The 22,278-nt window shown below is 39.6% G+C and overlaps 1 protein-coding gene across 1 annotated transcript in view; it reads right to left on the reverse strand.

The window, feature by feature from the left end:
* Nucleotides 1-22,278, reverse strand: part of faf1 (Fas (TNFRSF6) associated factor 1) — a 223,865-nt gene that overhangs the window by 53,181 nt on the left and 148,406 nt on the right. The window contains exon 13 of the mRNA XM_062038546.1: nt 19,356-19,510. Within this exon, the coding sequence (XP_061894530.1) occupies nt 19,356-19,510 (155 nt within the window). The remainder of the gene's footprint in view (nt 1-19,355; nt 19,511-22,278) is intronic.

Genomic DNA, 22,278 nt, shown 5'->3' on the forward strand with positions numbered 1-22,278 from the left:
CAACCCAGTAATAACCTCAAATCACTCCTTAAAACACTCAAAAAGCAATGCAATAAATTAAGAAATAAGGCAGACAACCTGACTAAATCCTTAAAAAAAAATACATTAACGACAAAATAAATGAAAACACAAATAAGCCACTTGAGCTCTGGAAAATCCTCAATAACCAGCTTCCTGGCTGCAGCCAGAAACTTAAAACCAGACTCACCAACATCTACATCAAGGAGGACGACTCCCTCGTTACAGACAAACTGTGTAGCAAGCAAATTTAACATCTTTTTCACCAGCATAGCCACAACACTAGTTAACAAGCTGTCCCACCACTCTGGCCGCTTTGGTGTGGAACACATTAAAGCCTAATAGGAGTATTCAACAACGTTTTCAAATTAGAAATGGTCTCAGCTGACGAGGTGCTCAAAAAATTGAGCGCGCTCCACCAAAATAATGACAATATCCCCTCCAGATTCCTCAGGGACTCTGCCACCACCATTGCCCCAATCATCACACATAATAAACCTCTCAATTAAACAAGGCCAAGTACCAAAATATTTCAAGATAGCAAGAGTAACTCCCCTTTTTAAAAAAAAGGAAGCAAATTAGAACCTGGTAACTACTGACCTGTTTCTATTCTCAGTTCCATTTCGAAAGTAATGGAAAAAATAGTTTATGAACAGGTCGATAGATACCTTGCCACTAAAGAAACTCATGTACAAATTCCAATCCGGCTTCAGAACTAACCACTCCACTGACACATGCCTTCTCTATCTGACCGACCACATGAAACATGAGGTGGACGCGGGCAAATACTGCGGCATGGTCATCTGGACCTTCAGAAGGCCTTTGACACCGTTAACCACGTAAACCACTGTTGGATAAGCTTAAAGCAATCGGATTTGATAAAACCTCATCGAGCTGGATGCAATCTTACTTGGAGGGGAAGAAACAGGTGGTAGAGGTGACGGCACCCTGTCCCCCCCCTCTCAGTAAGCTGTGGAGTCCCCCAAGGCAGTATATTAGGGCCTTTACTGTTCCTAATATACGTAAACGACATGTCGTCAGCATGCGACTGTGAATTGTTCCTGTTTGCGGATGACTCGGCCCTGCTGGTATCCGGCAAGGACAAATCACAGGTGGAAAAAAATCCTCAGCGCCGAACTCTGTAGGATTTGCACCTGGCTCGCTGACAATACGCTATCCATACACATAGGTAAAACGGAATCCATCCTATTTGGGTCCCAAATCAACCTTAAGAAAGTCAGTGACGTCACTATTAAAGTGGGTGACACCAGGAAAGATGAGGTCACCTACCAGGGTTCATTTTAGAGGCTAATCTTTCCTGTGATAAAATGGCAACCAAGGTAATCAAAAAGGTCAACCAACGAACAAGATTTTGCTACAGAATCTCCTCTCTGGTCAACAAAAGCACCATGAAGATTCTAGCGGAAACTCATTCAACCCTTTTTTCGACTACGCATGCACCTCCTGGTACCCCAGTACCTCCAAAACCCTCAAATCAAGCCAGCCCACTTTGGAGAAGTGGGCTGGCTCAGGGTGGAGGACCGAGTAAAACAACTTTCACTGAACCTTGTCTACAAAGTTCGCTACACCTCCCTGATACCGAAGTACATGTCAAACTACTTCCTTAACGTAAATGACCGCCATAACCATACCAGAGGGAGCTCCACAAACCACGTCAAACCCAGATTCCGATCTAACAAAGGTCTTAACTCATTCTCCTTCTATGCCACATCAATATGGAATGCACTCCCAACAGGTGTAAAAGAAAGTGCATCTCTATCCTCCTTCAAAACCGCACTAAAAGAACACCTCCAGGCAGCTACAACCCTAGCCTAACCCCATCCCCGGATTGTAAATAATCAAATGTATATACTTGTTCTTATGCTTCCTGAGCTCACTATGTTCACCGCTTGCTGTACATATCCTACGAAGTGAGAACTACACTGTTACAATGTCCATTTCTCAGATGATATACAGTAATTGTTGATGACTGAAGTATGCTGATAGCAACCCAACCTAACCCCCCCGCCCAAACCCCCTCCGCATCCCACCCCCCGGATTGTAAATAATGTAAATAATTCAATGTATATACTCTGATGATTAACTTGTGGGATGACTGTATTATGCTGATAGTATATATTTGTACCATGAATTGATTAACGTGGACCCCGACTTAAACAAGTTGAAAAACTTATTCGGGTGTTACCATTTAGTGGTCAATAGTACGGAATATGTACTGTACTGTGCAATCTACTAATAAAAGTTTCAATCAATCAATCAATCACATTTTTCAAGTGACTTAGCGGTAGAATTGATTGCTCCCATTAGCTGCATTGCTAGCTAGCTAGAACAAGCCGATTTTTACATGTTAGAATGCAAAAAAAACCAACAACATACTTTTGTCGTCTTGTCTCTCATAATGATTGTGAACAATAGGCAACATTCCTAAAAAAGTGCAGTTGCCCTTTAAATGCTAACATGAAAACAAGAGACATACGTCTTTCCTCGTTAAAAACAACATACCCCAATCTAAACTTCTATAAACACATTACTGTCAGAGCAACTAAGCTATTCAGTTGTGCACTTTGAACCTACAAGCTGTGCTCTCTGAGAATGGAATTATGATGATCGATCTTTCCTCAGAGGAAAAGACACAGAGGTGTTTTATGGTGCGTTCAAGTACAGCTGAATAGAATAGGACTACCCACGGCAGAAGTAATTCATAATTATAATAAGACTTTAATTATCATGCCCTTTTCATTTAAATACATCGCAAAGTGCTACAGTATAAACCAATATTTACAGTACAACAAGAAAAGTTTAGCTATAAAACAGGTAAACACTAAGAATAAAACACTTAAATTAAACATAAGAAACACTAGACATGCAACATAGTGGGTTTTCTAACTGTGTGTCTATTTCAGTTATGTTTACAAAACCTTTTGAGTACATTCAACAATACCGTGATATTAATGTTAACCTGTGATATTTTTTGTCACAAGAAAAGTGATATGAAATTATCATATTGTAAAATTTACATTTTATTGTTACACACATCATTACAATATGTCTTCAACACCAGGAAGAAGGAAAAGACATTTAGACACACTTCACTTCTGCCACGGCAGACAACGCTACACGCTGTAAACTCTAAGGCTCCATTTTCTCTGGTAAAAATACAACCAACTTGAAGTGCAATCTGCAGGCTAATCATTAGGATATCAATGCAACAGTAAGTAGGCTGAAGGTAATATTTCCAAATGGCTCATACAGTACTGTGAATTACTGTTACTATTTAAATCGGTAGAGCAGGTGCAAGACTGCTTACTCAACCACTACTTTTGTTGTACACATTAGGCAAGCGTGCCCGTCAATCAAATAACAAGATACGTGTACAGTGCACTATAATTGATGTCCTCGGCACACTGTTCAGATATTAATTGTACAACTTGACAACATGTTGGCATATTTAGACGGGACAGTGACCAAGATGTCAATTGTGCACAGTCACTGTAGTTTTACAAAATACAGTAAAACTACTTTATTCATATGGCCATATTAGTCATATATTATTCAACATTTGAAAACAATGCTTAATTTCAGCAAAAATTATAACACACAGTAAAGTTACTGTAAAATGTATTTATTAAAATAGTAAAAGAGTGCAGGTCTTGTTGTGAATTTAGTTTTTAAAATTGTTCCGCTATAACCATTATAAAAGTGGTTTTAAGACATCTTCAAAGATGCGTTGTCCGTTATACTTGATATTTAGTCGACAAAATGTACTTTGAATTTTTGTCGACTAAAATGTTGAGGAATTTAGTCGAATAACATTAGGCTACAACTAAATTAATTTAGATATCTAAAATATGACTAAAACTAAGATACGTTTTCGTTAAAAGACTAACTAAAACGAAAATTAAAAACTGTAAAAATTCACACTGTTACATTCATACAGTATATATACACATACATACATTTTTATATTATATATATATATATATATATATATATATATATATATATATATATATATATATATATATATATATATATATATATAAGGGGTGTGGGAAAAAATCGATTCAAAATTGAATCGCGCTTCTCACGTTGTGCGATTCAGAATCGATTCTCATTTTTAAAAAATCGTGATGGCGTGGCGAAGTTGGTAGAGTGGCCGTGCCAGCAATCGGAGGGTTTCTGGTTACTGGGGTTCAATCCCCACCTTCTACCATCCTAGTTACGTCCGTTGTGTCTTTGGGCAAGACACTTCGCTCCTGATGGCTGCTGGTTAGCGCCTTGCATGGCAGCTCCCGCCATCAGTGTGTGAATGTGTGTGTGAATGGGTGAATGTGGAAATACTGTCAAAGCGCTTTGAGTACCTTGAAGGTAGAAAAGCTCTATACAAGTATAACCCATTCATCCTTATCATTTATTTTGTTTTTATTTATTAATTAAAAACATTTAAAAAATTTTGTTTTTTTTGTTTTAATCAATCCAACAAAACAATACAAAGCAATACCATAACAATGCAATCCAATTCCAAAACCAAACCCGACCCAGCAACACTCAGAACTGCAATAAACAGAGCAATTGAGAGGAGACACAAACACGACACAGAACAAACCAAAAGTAGTGAAACAAAAATGAATATTATCAACAACAGTATCAATATTAGTTACAATTTCAACATAGCAGTGATTAAAAATCCCTCATTGACATTATCATTAGACATTTATAAAAAAAACAATAGTGTCACAGTGGCTTACACTTGCATCGCATCTCATAAGCTTGACAACACACTGTGTACACTATTTTCACGAAGATAAAATAAGTAATATTTTTGGTTCATTTAATAGTTAAAACAAGTTTACATTATTGCAATCAGTTGATAAAACATTGTCCATTACAATTATAAAAGCTTTTTACAAAAATCGACTACTTGCATGTCAGCAGACTGGGGTAGATCCTGCTGAAATCCTATGTATTGAATGAATAGAGAATTGTTTTGAATTGGGAAAAAAATCGTTTTTGAATCGAGAATCGTGTTGAATTGAAAAATAAAAATCGATTTTGAATTGAATCGTGACCCCAAGAATCGATATTGAATCGAATCGTGGGACACCCAAAGATTCACAGCCGTAATATATATATATACACATACATACATACACAAACATATACATACATACAGTCGTGGTCAAAAGTTTACATACACTTGTGAAGGACATAATGTCATGGCTGTCTTGAGTTTCCAATACTTTCTACAACTCTTATTTTTTTGTGATAGAGTGATTGGAGCACGTACTTGTTTGTCACAAAAACATTCATGAAGTTTGGTTGTTTTATGAATGTATTATGAGTCTACTGAAAATGTGACCAAATCTGCTGGGTCAAAAGTATACATATAGCAACTTACATTATCAATTTTGGTGATGTAGAAAAGTTACAATCAAATCAGATTAGCTTCATGGCATGGCCTCTTAACTTCATGTGAGTGATTATGATTGACGACACTTGTTGACGTCTCTGAACCCATTTAAATAAGGTTCATGTGATGCAGTCATTAGACTCGGTTACAAATGCAACAATGGGAAAGTCAAAGGAATTCAGCACAGATCTGAAAAAAATGAATCATTGACATGAACAAGTCAGGAAAGTCACTTGGAGCCATTTCAAAGCAGCTTAAGGTCCCAAGAGCAACTGTGCAGACAATTGTTCCTAAGTATAAAGTGCATGGCACAGTTTTGACACTGCCACGATCAGGAAGAAAACGCAGCTATCACCTACTGCTGAGAGAAAATTGGTCAGGATGATGAAGAGTCAACCGAGAACCACCAAAAAGCAGGTCTGCAATGAATTGGAAGTTGCTGGAACACAGGAGTCAGTGTCCACAGTCAAGCATGTTTTGCATCGCCATGGACTGAGATTGCTCAAGAAGCGACACCTTAAGGCTCGTCTAAAGTTTGCTGCTGATCACATGGACAAAGATAACATAACGTTCTTTCTTCTGGAGGAAAGTTCTGTGGTCAGATGAAACAAAAATTGAGCAGTTTGGCCACAATACCCAGCAATATGTTTGGAGGAGAAAAGGTGAGGCCTTTAATCCCAGGAACAGCATTCCTACCGTCAAGCATGGTGGTGGTAGTATTATGCTCTGGGGCTGTTTTGCTGCCAATTTAACTGGTGCTTTATAGAGAGTAAATGGGACAATAAAAAAGAAGGATTACCTCCAAATTCTTCAGGACAACCTAAAATCATCAGCCCGGAGGTTGGGTCTTGGGCGCAGTTGGGTGTTCCAACAGGACAATGACCCCAAACACACGTCAAAAGTGGTAAAGGCTAGAATGAAGGTTTTAGAATGGCCTTCTCAAAGTCCTGACTTAAATGTGTGGACAATATTGAAGAAACAAGTCCATGTCAGAAAACCAACAAATGTAGCTGAACTGCACCAATTTTGTCAAGAGGAGTGGTCAAAAATTCAACCAGAAGCTTGTGGATGGCTACCAAAAGCGCCTTATTGCAGTGAAACTTGCCAAGCGACATGTAACCAAATATTAACATTGCTGTATGTATACTTTTGGCCCAGCAGATTTGGTTACATTTTCAGTAGACCCATAATAAATTCATAAAAGAACCAAACTTCATGAATGTTTTTTGTGACCAACAAGTATGTGCTCCAATCACTCTATCACAAAACAAATAAGAGTTGTAGAAATTATTGGAAACTCAAGACAGCCAAGACATTATGTTCTTTACAAGTGTATGTAAACTTTTGACCACGACTGTATACACATGTATATTCACATATATATATGTACACATGTATATATAACACACACACACACACACACACACACACACACACACACACACACACACACACACACACACACACACACACACACACACACACACACACACACACACACACACACACACACACACACACACACACACACACACACACACTTGGCTGCGCTTAGTTGAGCGGCCGGCCCTTTGTTTACACACGCAAGCAGCTACTTGCGCTCTCCATGGCCCCGCACTGTGTGGAGCGTGGCCGGACATTCCCGTGGAATTACGGCGAAAGTGCAGATGAAGGAGCGGGAAAGGAAATTCAAGCCTGCTGTTCCTTCTGTCCTCACGGGAGATGTGCGGCCTTCGGCAAATAAAATGGATGAATTGTGCAGGCTCATTCTAACTCAGAGAGAGTACGTCGTGAGCAGTATAATTTGCTTTATGGAGATTTGGCTATACGCGTGTCTTTACAATGTCAGGGGAGGATAGAGACGCACTCCTAAGCGGTAAGAAGAAAGGTGGCGTAATCCTGGACACAGAAGGGAGTGCAGCAGAATAATACTCGGTATGTGTGGAAGGGCATGAAAATGATCACTCATTACGTTTCCATGCACTAAATCCTGATTTCTCAAATAGTTTGTGTTTTTGTATTTTCGCAGCTATGTGTGAAGCCCAAGTGTCCATGTACTCTCTCTAATGCGACTGTTGATCATACGCCGTGTCCCTCCCGTACACTGGAGGGCGCTTATTTCCTTTTAGTGCGGATAAATATATTACTTTTCCGGTTGACCTATCACGTCACAGTGGCCTCCTTACAAGTTACCAGCCTTGCTCTGTGGTACGTGATGTCCGCTGTAATATTGGCACAGATTACAAATATTACATCTCAAATGGCTATGCTGATGCTAAATATCAGACAGCATCAAGAAATGATCTTAGACTGCGCTGTGAACATGACACTACCAAGAATGTATCGGAACGGATGCAGTTCCGAAGCAAAGAAAGACCGGCGGGAGAGGTTTTTTTTAAGGATTTTTTGGATGGAGAAACATGCAAAGAAAACTTTTGAATATCTCACAGTTAATTCGTAAGGCTCTGTGGATTGATAGAGGGAGTTTTAAATCCGAAGGAAAAGACTGTTTGTGCCCTGGTCGTATTGTTCTAGAGGATCTTAACAGTTGTGTGGAATATAGAGTTATTGTTAATCAGTTGGGGGTGCACAAATGCAGCATGAAGATGTTTGTGTATGCTTTATGATTTGCCTTGTAATACACATGCCTGCTTCATTCTCTTCCATGTCATTCCTATTTCGTTCGGGAGTCCGAATTAAAATTATTCAATAAATCTGTTTATTTTTTTCTACCGTCAATGCACTTGAAAATGTTCTGTTCTGGTAATTTGTTGAGCAAATAAACAGTCCATCTTCATAACAATTGTTGCTTACAATTTTATTGAATGGTATCTGCTTCCTGGTTATATCCCGCGCGTTGACACTGGCGCATGCGCGAAACAAAGGGTCCCCTCCAGTGCCCTCGAGAGATCTGGTTTCCAATCGCATAATCCAGGTGTGTTAGTCCAACTTTTCAAAAACGGCAAACGATCTGATTTGGGTGTTTCTATGGGTTGTAGAATGCTTATTTAGAGCCGAACTATTTGAGGAATCCGATTAATTTAGTGCATGAGTACAGGACATAGATCGCTGACTTTGTGGAGTGGTCTCTGGCTAACCATCTGCCCCTGAATGTGGACAAGACCAAAAAGCTGGTCATTGACTTCAGGAAGAAGAGGAACCCAGTGGAGCCCATTACCATCCAGGGTCAGGAGGTGGCAGTAGTGAAGCAATATAAGTACCTGGGAGTCCACTTGAACAGCAGACTGAAGTGAAGTGAATTATATTTATATAGTGCTTTTCTCTAGAGACTTTGAAGCGCTTTACATAGTGAAACCCATTATCAACATTTTTAAGCTACATTTAAACCAGTGTGGGTGGCACAAGGAGCAGGTGGCTAAAGTGTCTTGCCCAAGGACACAACGGCGGTGACTAGAATGGCAGAAGCGGGGATCCAACCTGGGACCCTCAAGTTGCTAGCACGGTCGCTCTACCAACCGAGCCACGCCGCCCTGGCTGAACTGGACTGGAAGGACAACAATAAAGCCGTATACAAGAAGGACATGAGCAGAGTACTTCCTGAAGAAGCTCAGGTCCTTAAATGTGTGCAACAAGCTATTGGAGATCTTCCACTAGTCTGTGGTAATTAGTGCCCTGTAATTTGCAGTGGTTTGCTGGGGGAGAAGCATCAGCAAAATGGACATAAGTTGACTTGAGAAACTGATCCTGAAAGCTTGCCAAACTATTGGCATGCAGTTGGAGGAGTTTGTGTCTGTGGGGGATAGGAGGACACTCAAAAAGGTTGGGGACTAAGTTAATTAAGTAATAATTGTGCTCAACTGTTATATAAAATATGACTGATAGACTATTTGATTGGGAAGCACTTTCTGAGATTGATTGGGATTGTGATTCACACAAAATGTCCAAAAACAATATACTCGAGTGACCTGCATTTGGCGTTGAAAAAAGACAGGTACCTAAATCCTGCTGATCATTTTGTTCAGACACTTTTCCCTGTTTAGACCACAGCCAGGGCAGATCACACCAATAGCCTGTGAAGAAACTCTAACCTGTAATGAAAGACCAGTGAACAATGGACACTAACTTGAAGGGTAACTCAATCTAAAATCTCCCATTGAACACAAGCAAACCTGTTTTTGTAAGCCATCTCCTGACACGATTGAAGGCTTCTATTCCACCAGGCCTGGACCCCCACCAGCTTGCCTACTGTGAAAACAGGAGCACAGAGGATGCCATCTCCCTGGCCCTATCACACATCCGGATAACAACAACAGCACGTTCAAGTAGACAACTATAGATCCACCACTGTCCAAATCAACACTGGTGTCCCACAGGGCTGTATTTTAAGGCATTTTCTCTACTCCCTCTTCACATGCGACTGCAGACCAGTCTCCCTCACCAATTCCATCATCAAGTTTGCAGACGACACCACACTGTTCGGCCTCATTCACAGCAAGAATGAAACTGCCTACAGAGAGGGGATCCACCATCTGTCCATCTGGTATACTGACAACAACCTGCACCTTAACACCAACAAAACGAAGGAACTAAATGTCGATTTCAGGAAAATTAAAGAAGGAGATCAAAACCTCATTTACATCAATGGAACGGCAGTGAAGATGGTTCCCATATTTAAATTCTTAGGAACCAATATATCAGAGGATTTGTCCTGGACCATCAACACCTCCAGCCTTGTCAAGAAGGCCCACCCGTGCCTTTTCTTCTTGAGGACTGAAGAAGAATCACATGTCCCATGCTGTGATGATGCACTTCTATTGCTCTGTGATAGAAAGCATTTTAACAAACTGCATCTCAACCTGGTATGGGAATTGTACTGTGGCGGAGCGTGAATCACTGCAGCGAGATGGTGAAAACAGCCCATCGCATAATCAGGACTTCACTCACTGCCCTTGAGAACATTCAGAGCGCTCTCTGCGCAGGGCACTTAGCATTGTGAAGGACTTCTCTCATCCTGCACACAGGCATTTTAGCCTCCTGCCCACTGGCCGCCGCCACAGGCAACGGTTTCTTTCACAGAGCCGTAATGCTCCTCAGCTTGCACTCTGTTAAAGGCCTACTGAAACCCACTACTACCGACCACGCAGTCTGATAGTTTATATATCAATGATGAAATCTTAACATTGAAACACATGCCAATACGGCCGGGTTAACTTATAAAGTGCAATTTTAAAATTCCCGCCACACTTCCGGTTGAAAAACTCCTTTGGATATGATTTATGCGCGTGACGTCACAAAATCCACGGAAGTGGTTGTACCCCATCTGACCCGATATAAAAACCTCTTGTTTTCTTCGACAAAATTCCACAGTATTCTGGACAGCTGTGTTGGTGAATCTTTTGCAATTTGTTTAATGAACAATGGAGGCTGCAAAGAAGAACGTTGTAGGTGGGATCGATCGGTGTATTAGCGGCTAAGTACAATACTTACAGCAACACAACAAGGACTACTTACTACGCCTAGCCGATGCTTGCCGCCAAACCCACGGATAAAGTCCTTCGTCGCGCCGTCGATCGCTGGAATGCAGGTGAGCACGGCTGTTGATGAGCAGATGAGGGCTGGCTGGCGTAGGTGGAGCGCTAATGTTTTTATCATAGTTCTGTGAGGTCCGGTTGCTAAGTTGCTAAATTAGCCTAGCGTCATTAGCAACAGCATTGTTAAGCCTTACCAGGCTGAGAATTTTTAACCGTGTAGTTACATGTACATGGTTTAATAGTATTGTTGATCTTCCGTCTATCCTTCCAGTCAGGGATTTATTTCTTTTGTTTCTATCTTCATTTGAGAACGATGCTATCACGTTAGCTCAGTAGCTAAGTGTGTCACCGATGTATTGTCGTGGAGATAAAAGTCACTTTAAATGTCCATTTCGCGTGCTCGACTCTCATTTTCAAGAGGATATAGTATCCGAGGTGGTTTAAAATACAAATCCGTGATCCACAATAGAAAAAGGAGAGAGTGTGGAGTCCAATGAGCCAGCTTGTACCTAAGTTACGGTCAGAGCGAAAAAAGATACGTCCATCACTGCCTCTCCAGTCCTTCACTGTAACGTTCCTCATCTACGAATCTTTCATCCTCGCTCAAATTAATGGGGTAATCGTCGCTTTGTCGCTCCGAATCTCTCGCTCCATTGTAAACAACGGGGAATTGTGAGGAATACTAGCTCCTGTGACGTCACGCTACTTCCGGTACAGGCAAGGCTTTTTTTAATCAGCGAGCAAAAGTTGCGAACTTTATCGTCGATTTTCTCTACTAAATCCTTTCAGCAAAAATATGGCAATATCGCGAAATGATCAAGTATGACACATAGAATGGATCTGCTATTCCCGTTTAAATAAAAAAAATTCATTTCAGTAGGCCTTTAAAACACATTAAACGCAATAAGTCAATGAAATATATGTAATTATTGTAAATATTAACAATAGCAGCTTTTATACAACCTCATATAGACGCATATCTATTTATCAGTGTTGTAAATATTATCTAATAATTGCTTTATTGCACTCTAGATAGATGCTAAACTGCATTTTGTTGGATTGTTCTGTACAAATGTAATGACTATAAAGTTGAATCTAATCTAAACTAATCTCCAAATCAAGACACAGTAAATCATCATCAAAACTAAACAAGATGAAAATGAGATATGTAATATGTTACGCCCACAAGAAGAAAAAGTGGCAGAAATATAGATTTTTGGGGCATGTGGAAGATTTACTGTTGGAGTTCATCCTAAAGTGTGACAAGGTCGAGGACAGGGCTCAGGTTCTTCCACACCAAACTCAACAACAAACAACTTTTGTCTGTATATTGAATGACTGTGCAAAGTTTCAATCAGCCATAAGCTAATATGATGAAGAATGTAGCTTAGACTGTACCAAACATTGTGAAACCTTGAGGGCAGGAGATACCTGCAATGCAAGTTCAAGCCTTAGCTCTGATGACAAATATGTTCGGCAGCTTCCAATTTGTCAAATCTCTCTGTCTCTAGCTGCATATACAGACAGGTAAAATGGTTAATGTTTCGCTGCAATGTCACCTTGCGTTTCTTGCCTTCAATTTGATGTGTGATCATTTGCATAGACAGGTTTGACATGCCATGTGCTTCACTGAGCAGCTGACGACTCTGGCTGGTACAGTAGTAATAATGCGAGGAAAATATCTGACAGCCACCCGTAGTAGAATTGGTATGGGAACCGGATGCTCCGACGGCTCACAGTGGCGTAAGCATATTGTTTCCGAAGGAACATGGATATGTTTTAAATTGAAAACGACAAGTTTGTTCTCTGTCTAGACCAGGGGTCGGCAACCCGCGGCTCCGGAGCTGCATGCGGCTCTTTGACCACTCCAATGCGGCTCAGCTGCATACTTGCCAACCCTCCCGATTTTCCCGGGAGACCTCCGGATTTCAGTGCCTCTCCCAGAAATCTCCCGGGGCAAATTTTCTCCGATTTTCACCCTAACAATATTAATAAGGGCGTGCTGTGATGGCACAGCATTTAACGCCCCCTACAACCTGTACAAACAGCGTGCCAGCCCAGCCACACGTTGTATGCAGCTTCTGCTTGCACATGTAAGTGACAGCAAGGCATACTTGGTCAACAGCCACACAGGTTACACTGACGGTGGCCGCACGGGAGGGGGGGGGGGGGGGGGGGGGGGTTTGGTGGTAGCGGCGGTGTATAATGTAGCCCAGAAGAGTTAGGGCTGCATGTGATTCTGGGTATTTGTTCTGTTGTGTTTATGTTGTGTTACGGTGCAGATGTTCTCCCGAAATGTGTTTGTCATTCTTGTTTGGTGTGGGTTCACAGTGTGGCGCATATTTGTAACAGTGTTAAAAGTTGTTTTATACAGCTACCGTCAGTGTAACCTGTGTGGCTGTTGACCAAGTATGCCTTGCTGTTACTTACGTGTGCAAGCAGGAACTGCATTCAACATGTGGCTGGGCCGGCACGCTGATTCTACAGGTTGTAGAGGGCGTTAAATGCTGTGCCCTTATTATTGTTGTTTGGGGGAAAATCAGCAGACGTTCGAGAGAATAGTTGGTCTGAAATTCGGGAGTCTCCTGTAAAAATCGGGAGGGTTGGCAAGTATGTAACTGTCAAGCGCCATTCATATAAAACTCGCAGGCCGCACTAACATTGAATTTTCATATTAAGGTGCCGGCCGCGTGTCTGAGACCCCTGGTTTATACGTAGCACAAAGCAAAAAAAGACTTTGTATGCTGTGTTATTTCATTTTAAATTTCAAAAGAGTTTTGTGGCTCCCAATGTTTTCTTTAATTTGTGAAACTGGTCAAAATGGCTCTTTGAGTGGTAAAGGTTGCCGACCCCTGGTCTAGACAATTTATGGTTTCAGCAAGGAAGATGTTAAGAGCATAAGTCAAGTAAGTGGGGTTAATGGGTTTGTGTTTTTAAATCTCTGTATAAAAAATTAAATAAAGAGTCACTCATTTACTTAGTAAAGATAGCTCAAGTTGTCATTTTATACAGAGACAAAATGCTGTTATCTGACTGTCTGCAGGTATGGGAAGCGGTAAGAAACTATGACAAAAGTAATGATAGAGTGAACTAATGTATTTTAATGAACTAATGTATGCAAGCTACAATAAAGATTTCATTGTGTTGATCCAATGATACAATAAGTGTCAACATTTGCCATGTGCCAGGACACTGCAGCACTTGTACAAGCTATCGATAATATACTGATTAATTTCCTATGGGTGACAAATACACCGGCAGCCCATCAGTCAACTGGCATCCGATCAGTGAAACTGCACTTTTGCAAAATGGATCCTTGAACTGTGCAGCCTGAGAGAATACAGAGTGAAGCAAAAGAGGCATTCCAAAATCAGCAGGTTTGTCACACACACATACACAGCTCAACTGTGTGAGACATGCCAATCTGCAGTCACTGTGGATCAACTTGGGAGCGTGAGAATATTGAGGCGCCGTGGATGTGAAAGTGAGCATGAGAGTGTACATATGTGCATGCATGCGGTAGCAGCAAGGGTATGACTGGCTGTGTGCTATTAAAAGCTCCAGATGTTCCCTGCCTTTAATTTGCAATAAAAAACTCAGCTGGGGAAAAAAGCAAAGGAGGCCAATGGGGAGAGAGAATGGAGAGCGGAATGAAGGATGAAGGGACTTATCTCAAAAGAAATAAGGGAGGGGTGAGGTCAGGGTGTGAAGTCTTTCTAAAGTGTTCCTACCAGAGGGCAGGCTTAACTCAGAGGGTTCTCTGGAGAGGGAAAACGTCAGGCCAGTGGGATATTGAAGATTGAAAATGAGGACAAATGTGAACCATACTAGCTGTTACACCTGCATGTCCTTCTGAACTGCTCAATATATGAAATCATACAGAACAACATAAACAGAAGACTACATTTCAGAAAGCATATATAAAAGTAGAGGGACATAAATATAAAACTAATGTGTAACTATACATACATACGTCATAACTATTGCGTAACTATGCGTCATGTAATGAATGACGCAGATCTCCCAATTCACACAAACATTAAAACTTTGATTTGCTTATTATTTTTTTCAGCTTGCGTATAGCGGCGTTACGGGACACTCGTAGACACCCTCACTGAGCTTTACGTAGGTGGACCTCTTAACAGTATCCCACAATAAGCCCCTAGTGCTTTTAAGCCGACATTCTAGAATCAGATACAGTATGACGACATCAGTACCAGTGTCTTGTGTGGCATAGAAAATACATGTTTGCGGCAACAATACTTTCCACATAATAGTAGAAAAAGAAGTGTATATTTTCACAACCCTGTCTTGCAATCATGGCATTCACGATAGGCACAGGTGTTGTTGTACTGTAAAATTATGGTACTTGGGAGAATATTCACGACTCAGACCTCATACAGAACAGTGACGCATAAAGTGGGTGGGAAAATCTCGGCTTGATCAGGCACTGCAAAAGGACCTAGTGAGTGTTTGATACCTAAAACAGGCCGGTATAGGTGAAAGTTAACATAAGAACCTACTCAAAACATCAAAATCTATGGTAACATAATAAAACAATGACTAAACAAATCCATAATTGGTATCAAAGCCAGTAGCTGGAAATTACACTTTGTTGAGAAACACAGCAGCCTATCCCACGTCACAAGCTTAACTCACCCAAGTGAGACCTCCTGTTCACTAAATTATTTTATTTTTGTGTGTGCGCTGGTGGTGTTGTTGCTAACATCTTTAGCAGACTATTTTTATATCGGTTAAAACATGGACACATTAATTATATCGAATTATATCAAAAGTGATTCATATTTCTATTGAAGAATAGTTATTTTGCTATACATATTTGTAAAGTTTTATTGCACAGACCTACTTCAAATCGTTTTCCGTTAATGGCCTTCACTCAGAGAGCTTTGTACAAGCTTGTCCACTCAGTGGCCTCACCATGCAAACACATTCCATTTTGTTAGATGCAACATCAGCGCTTCAAGGAGACAATTGTAAAAGGGAAGACTGGTGGACTCAAAATATTACAACATGTGAACAAATGGACTGGCGTAGTACACCACAGAAGTTAATATATTTGGGCAAAAATAGTTTAATGTCAAACAAGGTTCTGTTCAAAATTAAGGCATTTTTGTAGGGGCTGGGGTGATAAGTTCTATTAAGTCCTACAGTATGTATAAGACCTACTACAAACAAGATATTTAAGGTAGAAACACTTGAAGAGTAGACAAAAAATACTTAATTACCCATCAGTACTGTATTAATGCTGAAATCTTAGTTTGTCAGCATACCACCAGTTACTGGATAACGCATAGTAAAGGTATTCCCACTTATTGGCAGCCAACAAAATTACAGATGTTCAGCTAAAATGTAACACATTTTATTGTTATAAGCGATTTCCCAAAACGTGACAGTCCATTTCACTATCTAGGACGGGGGTCAGCAACCCGCGGCTCTTGAGTCGCATGCGGCTCTTTAGCACCGCCCTAGTGGCTCTCTGGAGCCTTTTAAAAAATGGAAAAAGGTGGGGGAAAAATATATTTGTTGTTTTAATAATGTTTCTGTAGGAGGACAAAAATAATACAAACCTTCCTAATTGTTAGAAAGCCCACTGTTTAATATGTTTGTACTTATTCTTCACTGATGAGAGTATTTGGCCAGCTCCGTTTTGTCCTACTCATTTTGGCGGTCCTTGAACTCGTTGGTTTACATGTACATTTTTCTCTGACGCTGCCACAGAAAGACGTGTTCTACGCCACTCAATACTTATTAGACGGAAATAAAAAAAATGACAACATAAAAGAAGTAGTTGAAAGCTTCAATAATAATTTTGTAAATATTGGACCAAAATTGGAAGAAAGGATTCCAGACCTAGTTTCAATTGAGGACTATAATGATACCATAGAGCGAAATCCCAACTCCATGTTCCTCAGTAATGTGACACAGGAGGAAATAGTTACAATCGTGAAAAAATGTAAATCTAAGACTTCAACTGATTGTAACAGAACTGATATGGAAACGATAAAAAAGGTTATTGAAGAGATCTCAGGACCATTAATGTATATTAGTAACCTATCATTTCAAACAGGTACATTTCCAAACAAAATGAAAATAGCTAAAGTTGCACCAATTTATAAGACTGGAGACAAACATCAATTTACAAACTATAGACCTGTTTCTTTACTTCCACAATTTTCTAAAATCATTGAAAAACTGTTCAATAACAGATTAGAGAGTTTCATAAATAAAAATAGAATACTTGAAGAGAACCAATATGGATACAGAGCTAATGTTTCAACTTCAATGGCTTTAATTGAAATTACAGAAGAAATTACCAATGCAATAGATAGTAAAAATTGTGCGGCAGCGGTTTTTATGGATCTAACTAAAGCATTTGACACAATTAATCACAATATTTTAATCAAAAAACTAGAACGATATGGCATCAGAGGGTTAGTCTTAAACTGGAGAAGAACTTATCTAACGAACAGGAAACAATACGTGAAGCTAGGCGGACACACGTCTACAACGCTAAATATATCCTGTGGTGTACCTCAGGGATCAATACTAGGATCAAAATTATTCAATCTCTATATAAATGACATTTGTAAAGTTACAAAAGATTTAAAGTTAGTATTATTTGCGGATGATACAACAGCGTTTTGTTCAGGAGAGAACACACAGAAGATAATACAAATAATAACAGAAGAAATTAACAAATTAAAAAGATGGTTTGACAAAAACAGACTATCGTTGAATCTCAGTAAAACTAAAATAATGCTATTTGGTAACAGTAGAAGAGAAAGTCAAACACAAATACAAATAGACGGAATAGAAATTGAAAGAGTAAATGAAACCAAATTTCTAGGTATAATGATTGATGATAAATTGAACTGGAAATCTCACGTAAAAATATACAACATAAAGTAGCAAGAAACACGTCAATAATGAATAAAGCAAAACATGTTCTAGACCAAAAATCACTTCATATTCTCTACTGCTCACTAGTGTTACCATATCTGAGCTACTGTGTAGAAATATGGGGAAATAATTACAAAAGTACACTTCATTCATTAACGGTGTTACAAAAAAGATCAGTTAGAATAATACATAATGTTGGATATAGAGAACACACAAATCCTTTATTTATTGAATCAAAGATACTGAAATTCCACGACATAGTGAATTTGCAAACAGCTAAAATTATACACAAAGCAAACTACAATCTGCTACCCAAGAATATACAACAATTTTTCACAAAAAAAAGAGGAGAAATATAATCTTAGAGAGAAATGTAATTTAAAACAGTTGTATGCACGTACAACACTTAAGACCTTCAGTATATCAGTATGTGGAATTAAATTATGGAATGGATTAAGCAAAGCAATCAAACAATGTACTAATATGATCCACTTCAAGAAACTCTTAAAACTTAAAGTGTTTACAAAGTACAAAGAAGAAGAATGCTGAATTTATTTAATTCATTCATTCTTTCACTCTCAAAATAATCTTACTTATCTCATCATATGAAATGTAACTTACTTCACCAATTATTATTTATTTTTTATTGTGATTACTTATGGAGTATATTGTGAATAAATTGAGAACAGGAAGTGAACAAAAGTTTTAGAAACTGTTATGTAAAAGAAAAGGGGTAGGATTAAATAAGCTCTCCTTCTTCCTACTCCTTTTCGAACATGTTGAAAAGAGAAACTGGAAATTGTGATGTATCATGTTGTATGCTTGCATGTTCGAAATAAACTCAAACTCCTTCTTTGTCTCATTTTGTCCACCAAATGTTTTATGCTGTGCGTGAATGCACAAAGGTGAGCTTTGTTGATGTTGTTGACTTGCGTGGAGTGCTAATAATCCATGCTAACATGCTATTTAGGCTAGCTGTGTGTATATATTGCATCATTATGCCTCGTTTGTAGGTATGTTTGAATTCATTTAATTTCCTTTACTTATTTACTCTGTGTATTTAATTTATATTTCCATGTCTCTGTCTCGTGACACATTTTCTGTATGTAATATTGTGTGCCATGTTACAGCAAACATTACCATGTTGTTCCAGACCACAGCAAACGTTACCCAGCTTGCAAAGATTGTATAAAATCCATTAAAATAAGACAGCCTGTCCTTTCCTTTAACTTGGGCACACACATTTATACCTTTGGCTGTTTTAAGCCAGTAATTTCCAGGAGTTACTTTACCCTCTGAGACACTTACTTAATGTGTTGTCTTCATTATAACACTTAAATAAGGCTTTTAACTTTTTGCGGCTCCAGACAGATTAATTTTTTGTATTTTTGGTCCAATATGGCTCTTTCAACATTTTGGGTTGCCGGCCCCTGATCTAGGAGCAAGAGAAAAAACACGTAGGAAAACAATACAAATTGCTGTCCTTTTGGTACCTGGCTTTATTTGCTTCTTTAGTGACGTCCCAGGCCCATGTGATGAAGTTCTGGCTCAGGAAGGAAACAATGGAGTCGGCACACATCATGTGGGAACAGAAGACGTTGCTGAGGACACTGTCATCATTATGAAGGTAGATGGCCAGCAGCTTTCTCTGCACAGTAGAGACAAAATTTGTAAAATTAATTATTCCTATATTCACTAACTAGTAGTATGGCATGCACATCAACTGGCACACATGACTAGAAGGTGAAAAGCTTGGATGACTTCTGTAGACAAAAAAAAGGCCACTGCTGGCAAATACCACACGCAATCAAGTGGAGAGTGGTGTAAATAAAAGCTGTGTAGGTGCCATCAAAGACAGCGAGAAAACAAAACAGACAAATCAGTATTTTACACCAAATGCCAGCAGCCTGCTTAGGTTAGTAGCGGCAGGGCCAGACAATATTGACGAAGCTCCAAATCCAAGTATATTGACATCACGGTATGAGACCGGCAGATTCTCCCCCCTGACTATCTAATTAAAAAAACAAACACACCCACAAGCACAAAAGATTCCAGAGGACCATGTTAAAAATAATGCTATCTAAATTACACATCAATTCTCTTGAAAGAAAAACAACAAATTAAAATAATTCAGCTGGGTTCATTTTTGTGATACGTGTCAGGAGGTCTGTTTTTCAGCACAAACCAAAAACACATCAACAGCGTGTTATAGGCAAGAGATTGTGAAAGACTCAAGTTATGCTATACTGTGTAGAATAGGAATGGGAAAGCACTGCTGTGTTTGCTCAACGATTAGAGCTTTAGAATAATCTCCAGAGCTCCAAGAGAGAAGGAGCTGGGGACTCATTCAACGGGCCGATTCAACGGTCTGAAAAGATTAAACACTCATGCTGAGAAGACAAGCAAATTCAGTCTTGAGAGAGGAATGAGTGAGAGGGGAGGGAGGACTTTTACTACATGAAAAAAAGAGAAAAAACAACAACCCAATACACACTCAACATGCAGTCATCCTAACACACATACAAACTGTGCTGCACCCACTGGAGTGAAGGACTCAACACTAGCACACATGCATGCTCAATTAGAGAGGGTGTAAAGACTAATCAAAGTGGGCATTTGGGCCAACTGAACTCCTTCATCTTTAACTGCCCGTACCCCTCTGTTCTCGCTCCGCTTTCAAGTTGGATCTTTTGTGTTGCCTGTCTTAGCAGGGAGGAGCAAATCCCTGTTCAGCTAAATTACTAGGTCCAACCTGAGCTAGATAGTGACCCCATAGCCTTTCCTCACACCTGCTCACCTAAATCTGAGCTGGCATTGTGCATGTGTGAGTGTGCGCGCTTGCGAGAGCCAGCGGTTATACATTAGCAATGTTGCACTTTCTTTGTAGACTGGTAAAGGCGTTGACACATTTGGCACAAAGTTTATTCATTTAAAGAGCAAGCAATTGAACAGTAACTTATAAGGCTTAATCCACAATTATAAAAAATGTTAAAATCTTATTCCTACCACCTGGTTTTACGTTCAGGCCCAATTACATAAAAAAAACAACAACAAAAAAAAACATTTGTTGACCCTTTTCTATGACTCATTTTGGCCAACTAAAAAGCATGAAAATAAGATGACTTGGTTGCACATTCTGATGTCTGATGCCTATGCCATTGTTGGTACATTATAATTGAAATCATCAACCAATGAGTATTATAAGTTGCACTGAAGGAAATATGTGAAAGTTAGGCAATAACTTCATTAAATGTCCTGTTCAATTTAGTTTAAACAAATGTGTCGAAAATTACAATAGCCCTATGTACACATATAGTTTTAGAAAGTCTTTAGCCTATCCAGTGATAATTTAAAAAGCTCTGTTTACAATGACAAAAGCATAATTTTTGTGTGAAGAATAGAACAAAATCCCGCAAATACATTTTTTTTCCAAATAGCGGACATGTGGATATTCCTAACAGTCATGACGAGGGATGGGCACGAAAACCTGGTTCAATTATGACAACGGTGCCAACGTAAACGGTAGTAACCAAACTGAAAAAATACGTAGTCATCAGTGCCTCATTTCAGTGGTAAATGAACACAGTCCCAGCCACCTAAAGTAGGTGTTTAGCGCTGATATTAGTGTCCCGACAGAAGCATGCAGAGTCTGACGATCACACCAATGCAGACCTCATAACACCGCTAGTGCCACGGTCACAGGTTAGCCAGTAGCCACCATAGACATCTGCAGCCCCCGCAGCGTATGTGTTGGTCCATTTCATCAGCACGCCCACAATTTTATAGCAGTCAAGACCGCCCTGTCAACCGGTAGACGTCAATGTAATGCAATGGGTTTTATGAAGAAATTGGTCATTTGCATGGCTGTCAAGAATCGGAGTATTCAAAGATTTATCGTTATCAATGTAGCACATTAACTGTATAGCAATTACGGATATTGACTAATTTTGTAGCAGTTACATCATTTAATGAATGTCAAAATATGAAAATGTATTCAATTACATAAGTTATACAGCCTATCACGTCCGTTGTGTCCTTGGGCAAGACACTTCACTCTTGCTCCTGGTGGCTGCTGGTTAGCGCCTTGCATGGCAGCTCCCGCCATCAGTGTGTGAATGTGTGTGTGAATGGGTGAATGTGGAAATACTGTCAAAGCGCTTTGAGTACCTTGAAGGTAGAAAAGCGCTATACAAGTATAACCCATTTATCATTTATTTATTTACAGTGAAACATTATTGCTGCCAAAGTCTTGACAAATTACTGTCGCAAGTTGGTGGTAGCTTGACATATGCTCTGGCGATGGTAGCCATAACAACAACACGGGACTATATTATGAGGCAAAAAATTACTGTTAGAGCGAGCAAAGTTGCATTTATGAACACCCGGAAATAGATTGTGTGTAGGGATGTCCGATAA

The sequence above is a fragment of the Entelurus aequoreus genome, linkage group LG27 (genome assembly GCF_033978785.1).
Source record: "Entelurus aequoreus isolate RoL-2023_Sb linkage group LG27, RoL_Eaeq_v1.1, whole genome shotgun sequence".
NCBI classification, from domain to species: domain Eukaryota; kingdom Metazoa; phylum Chordata; class Actinopteri; order Syngnathiformes; family Syngnathidae; genus Entelurus; species Entelurus aequoreus.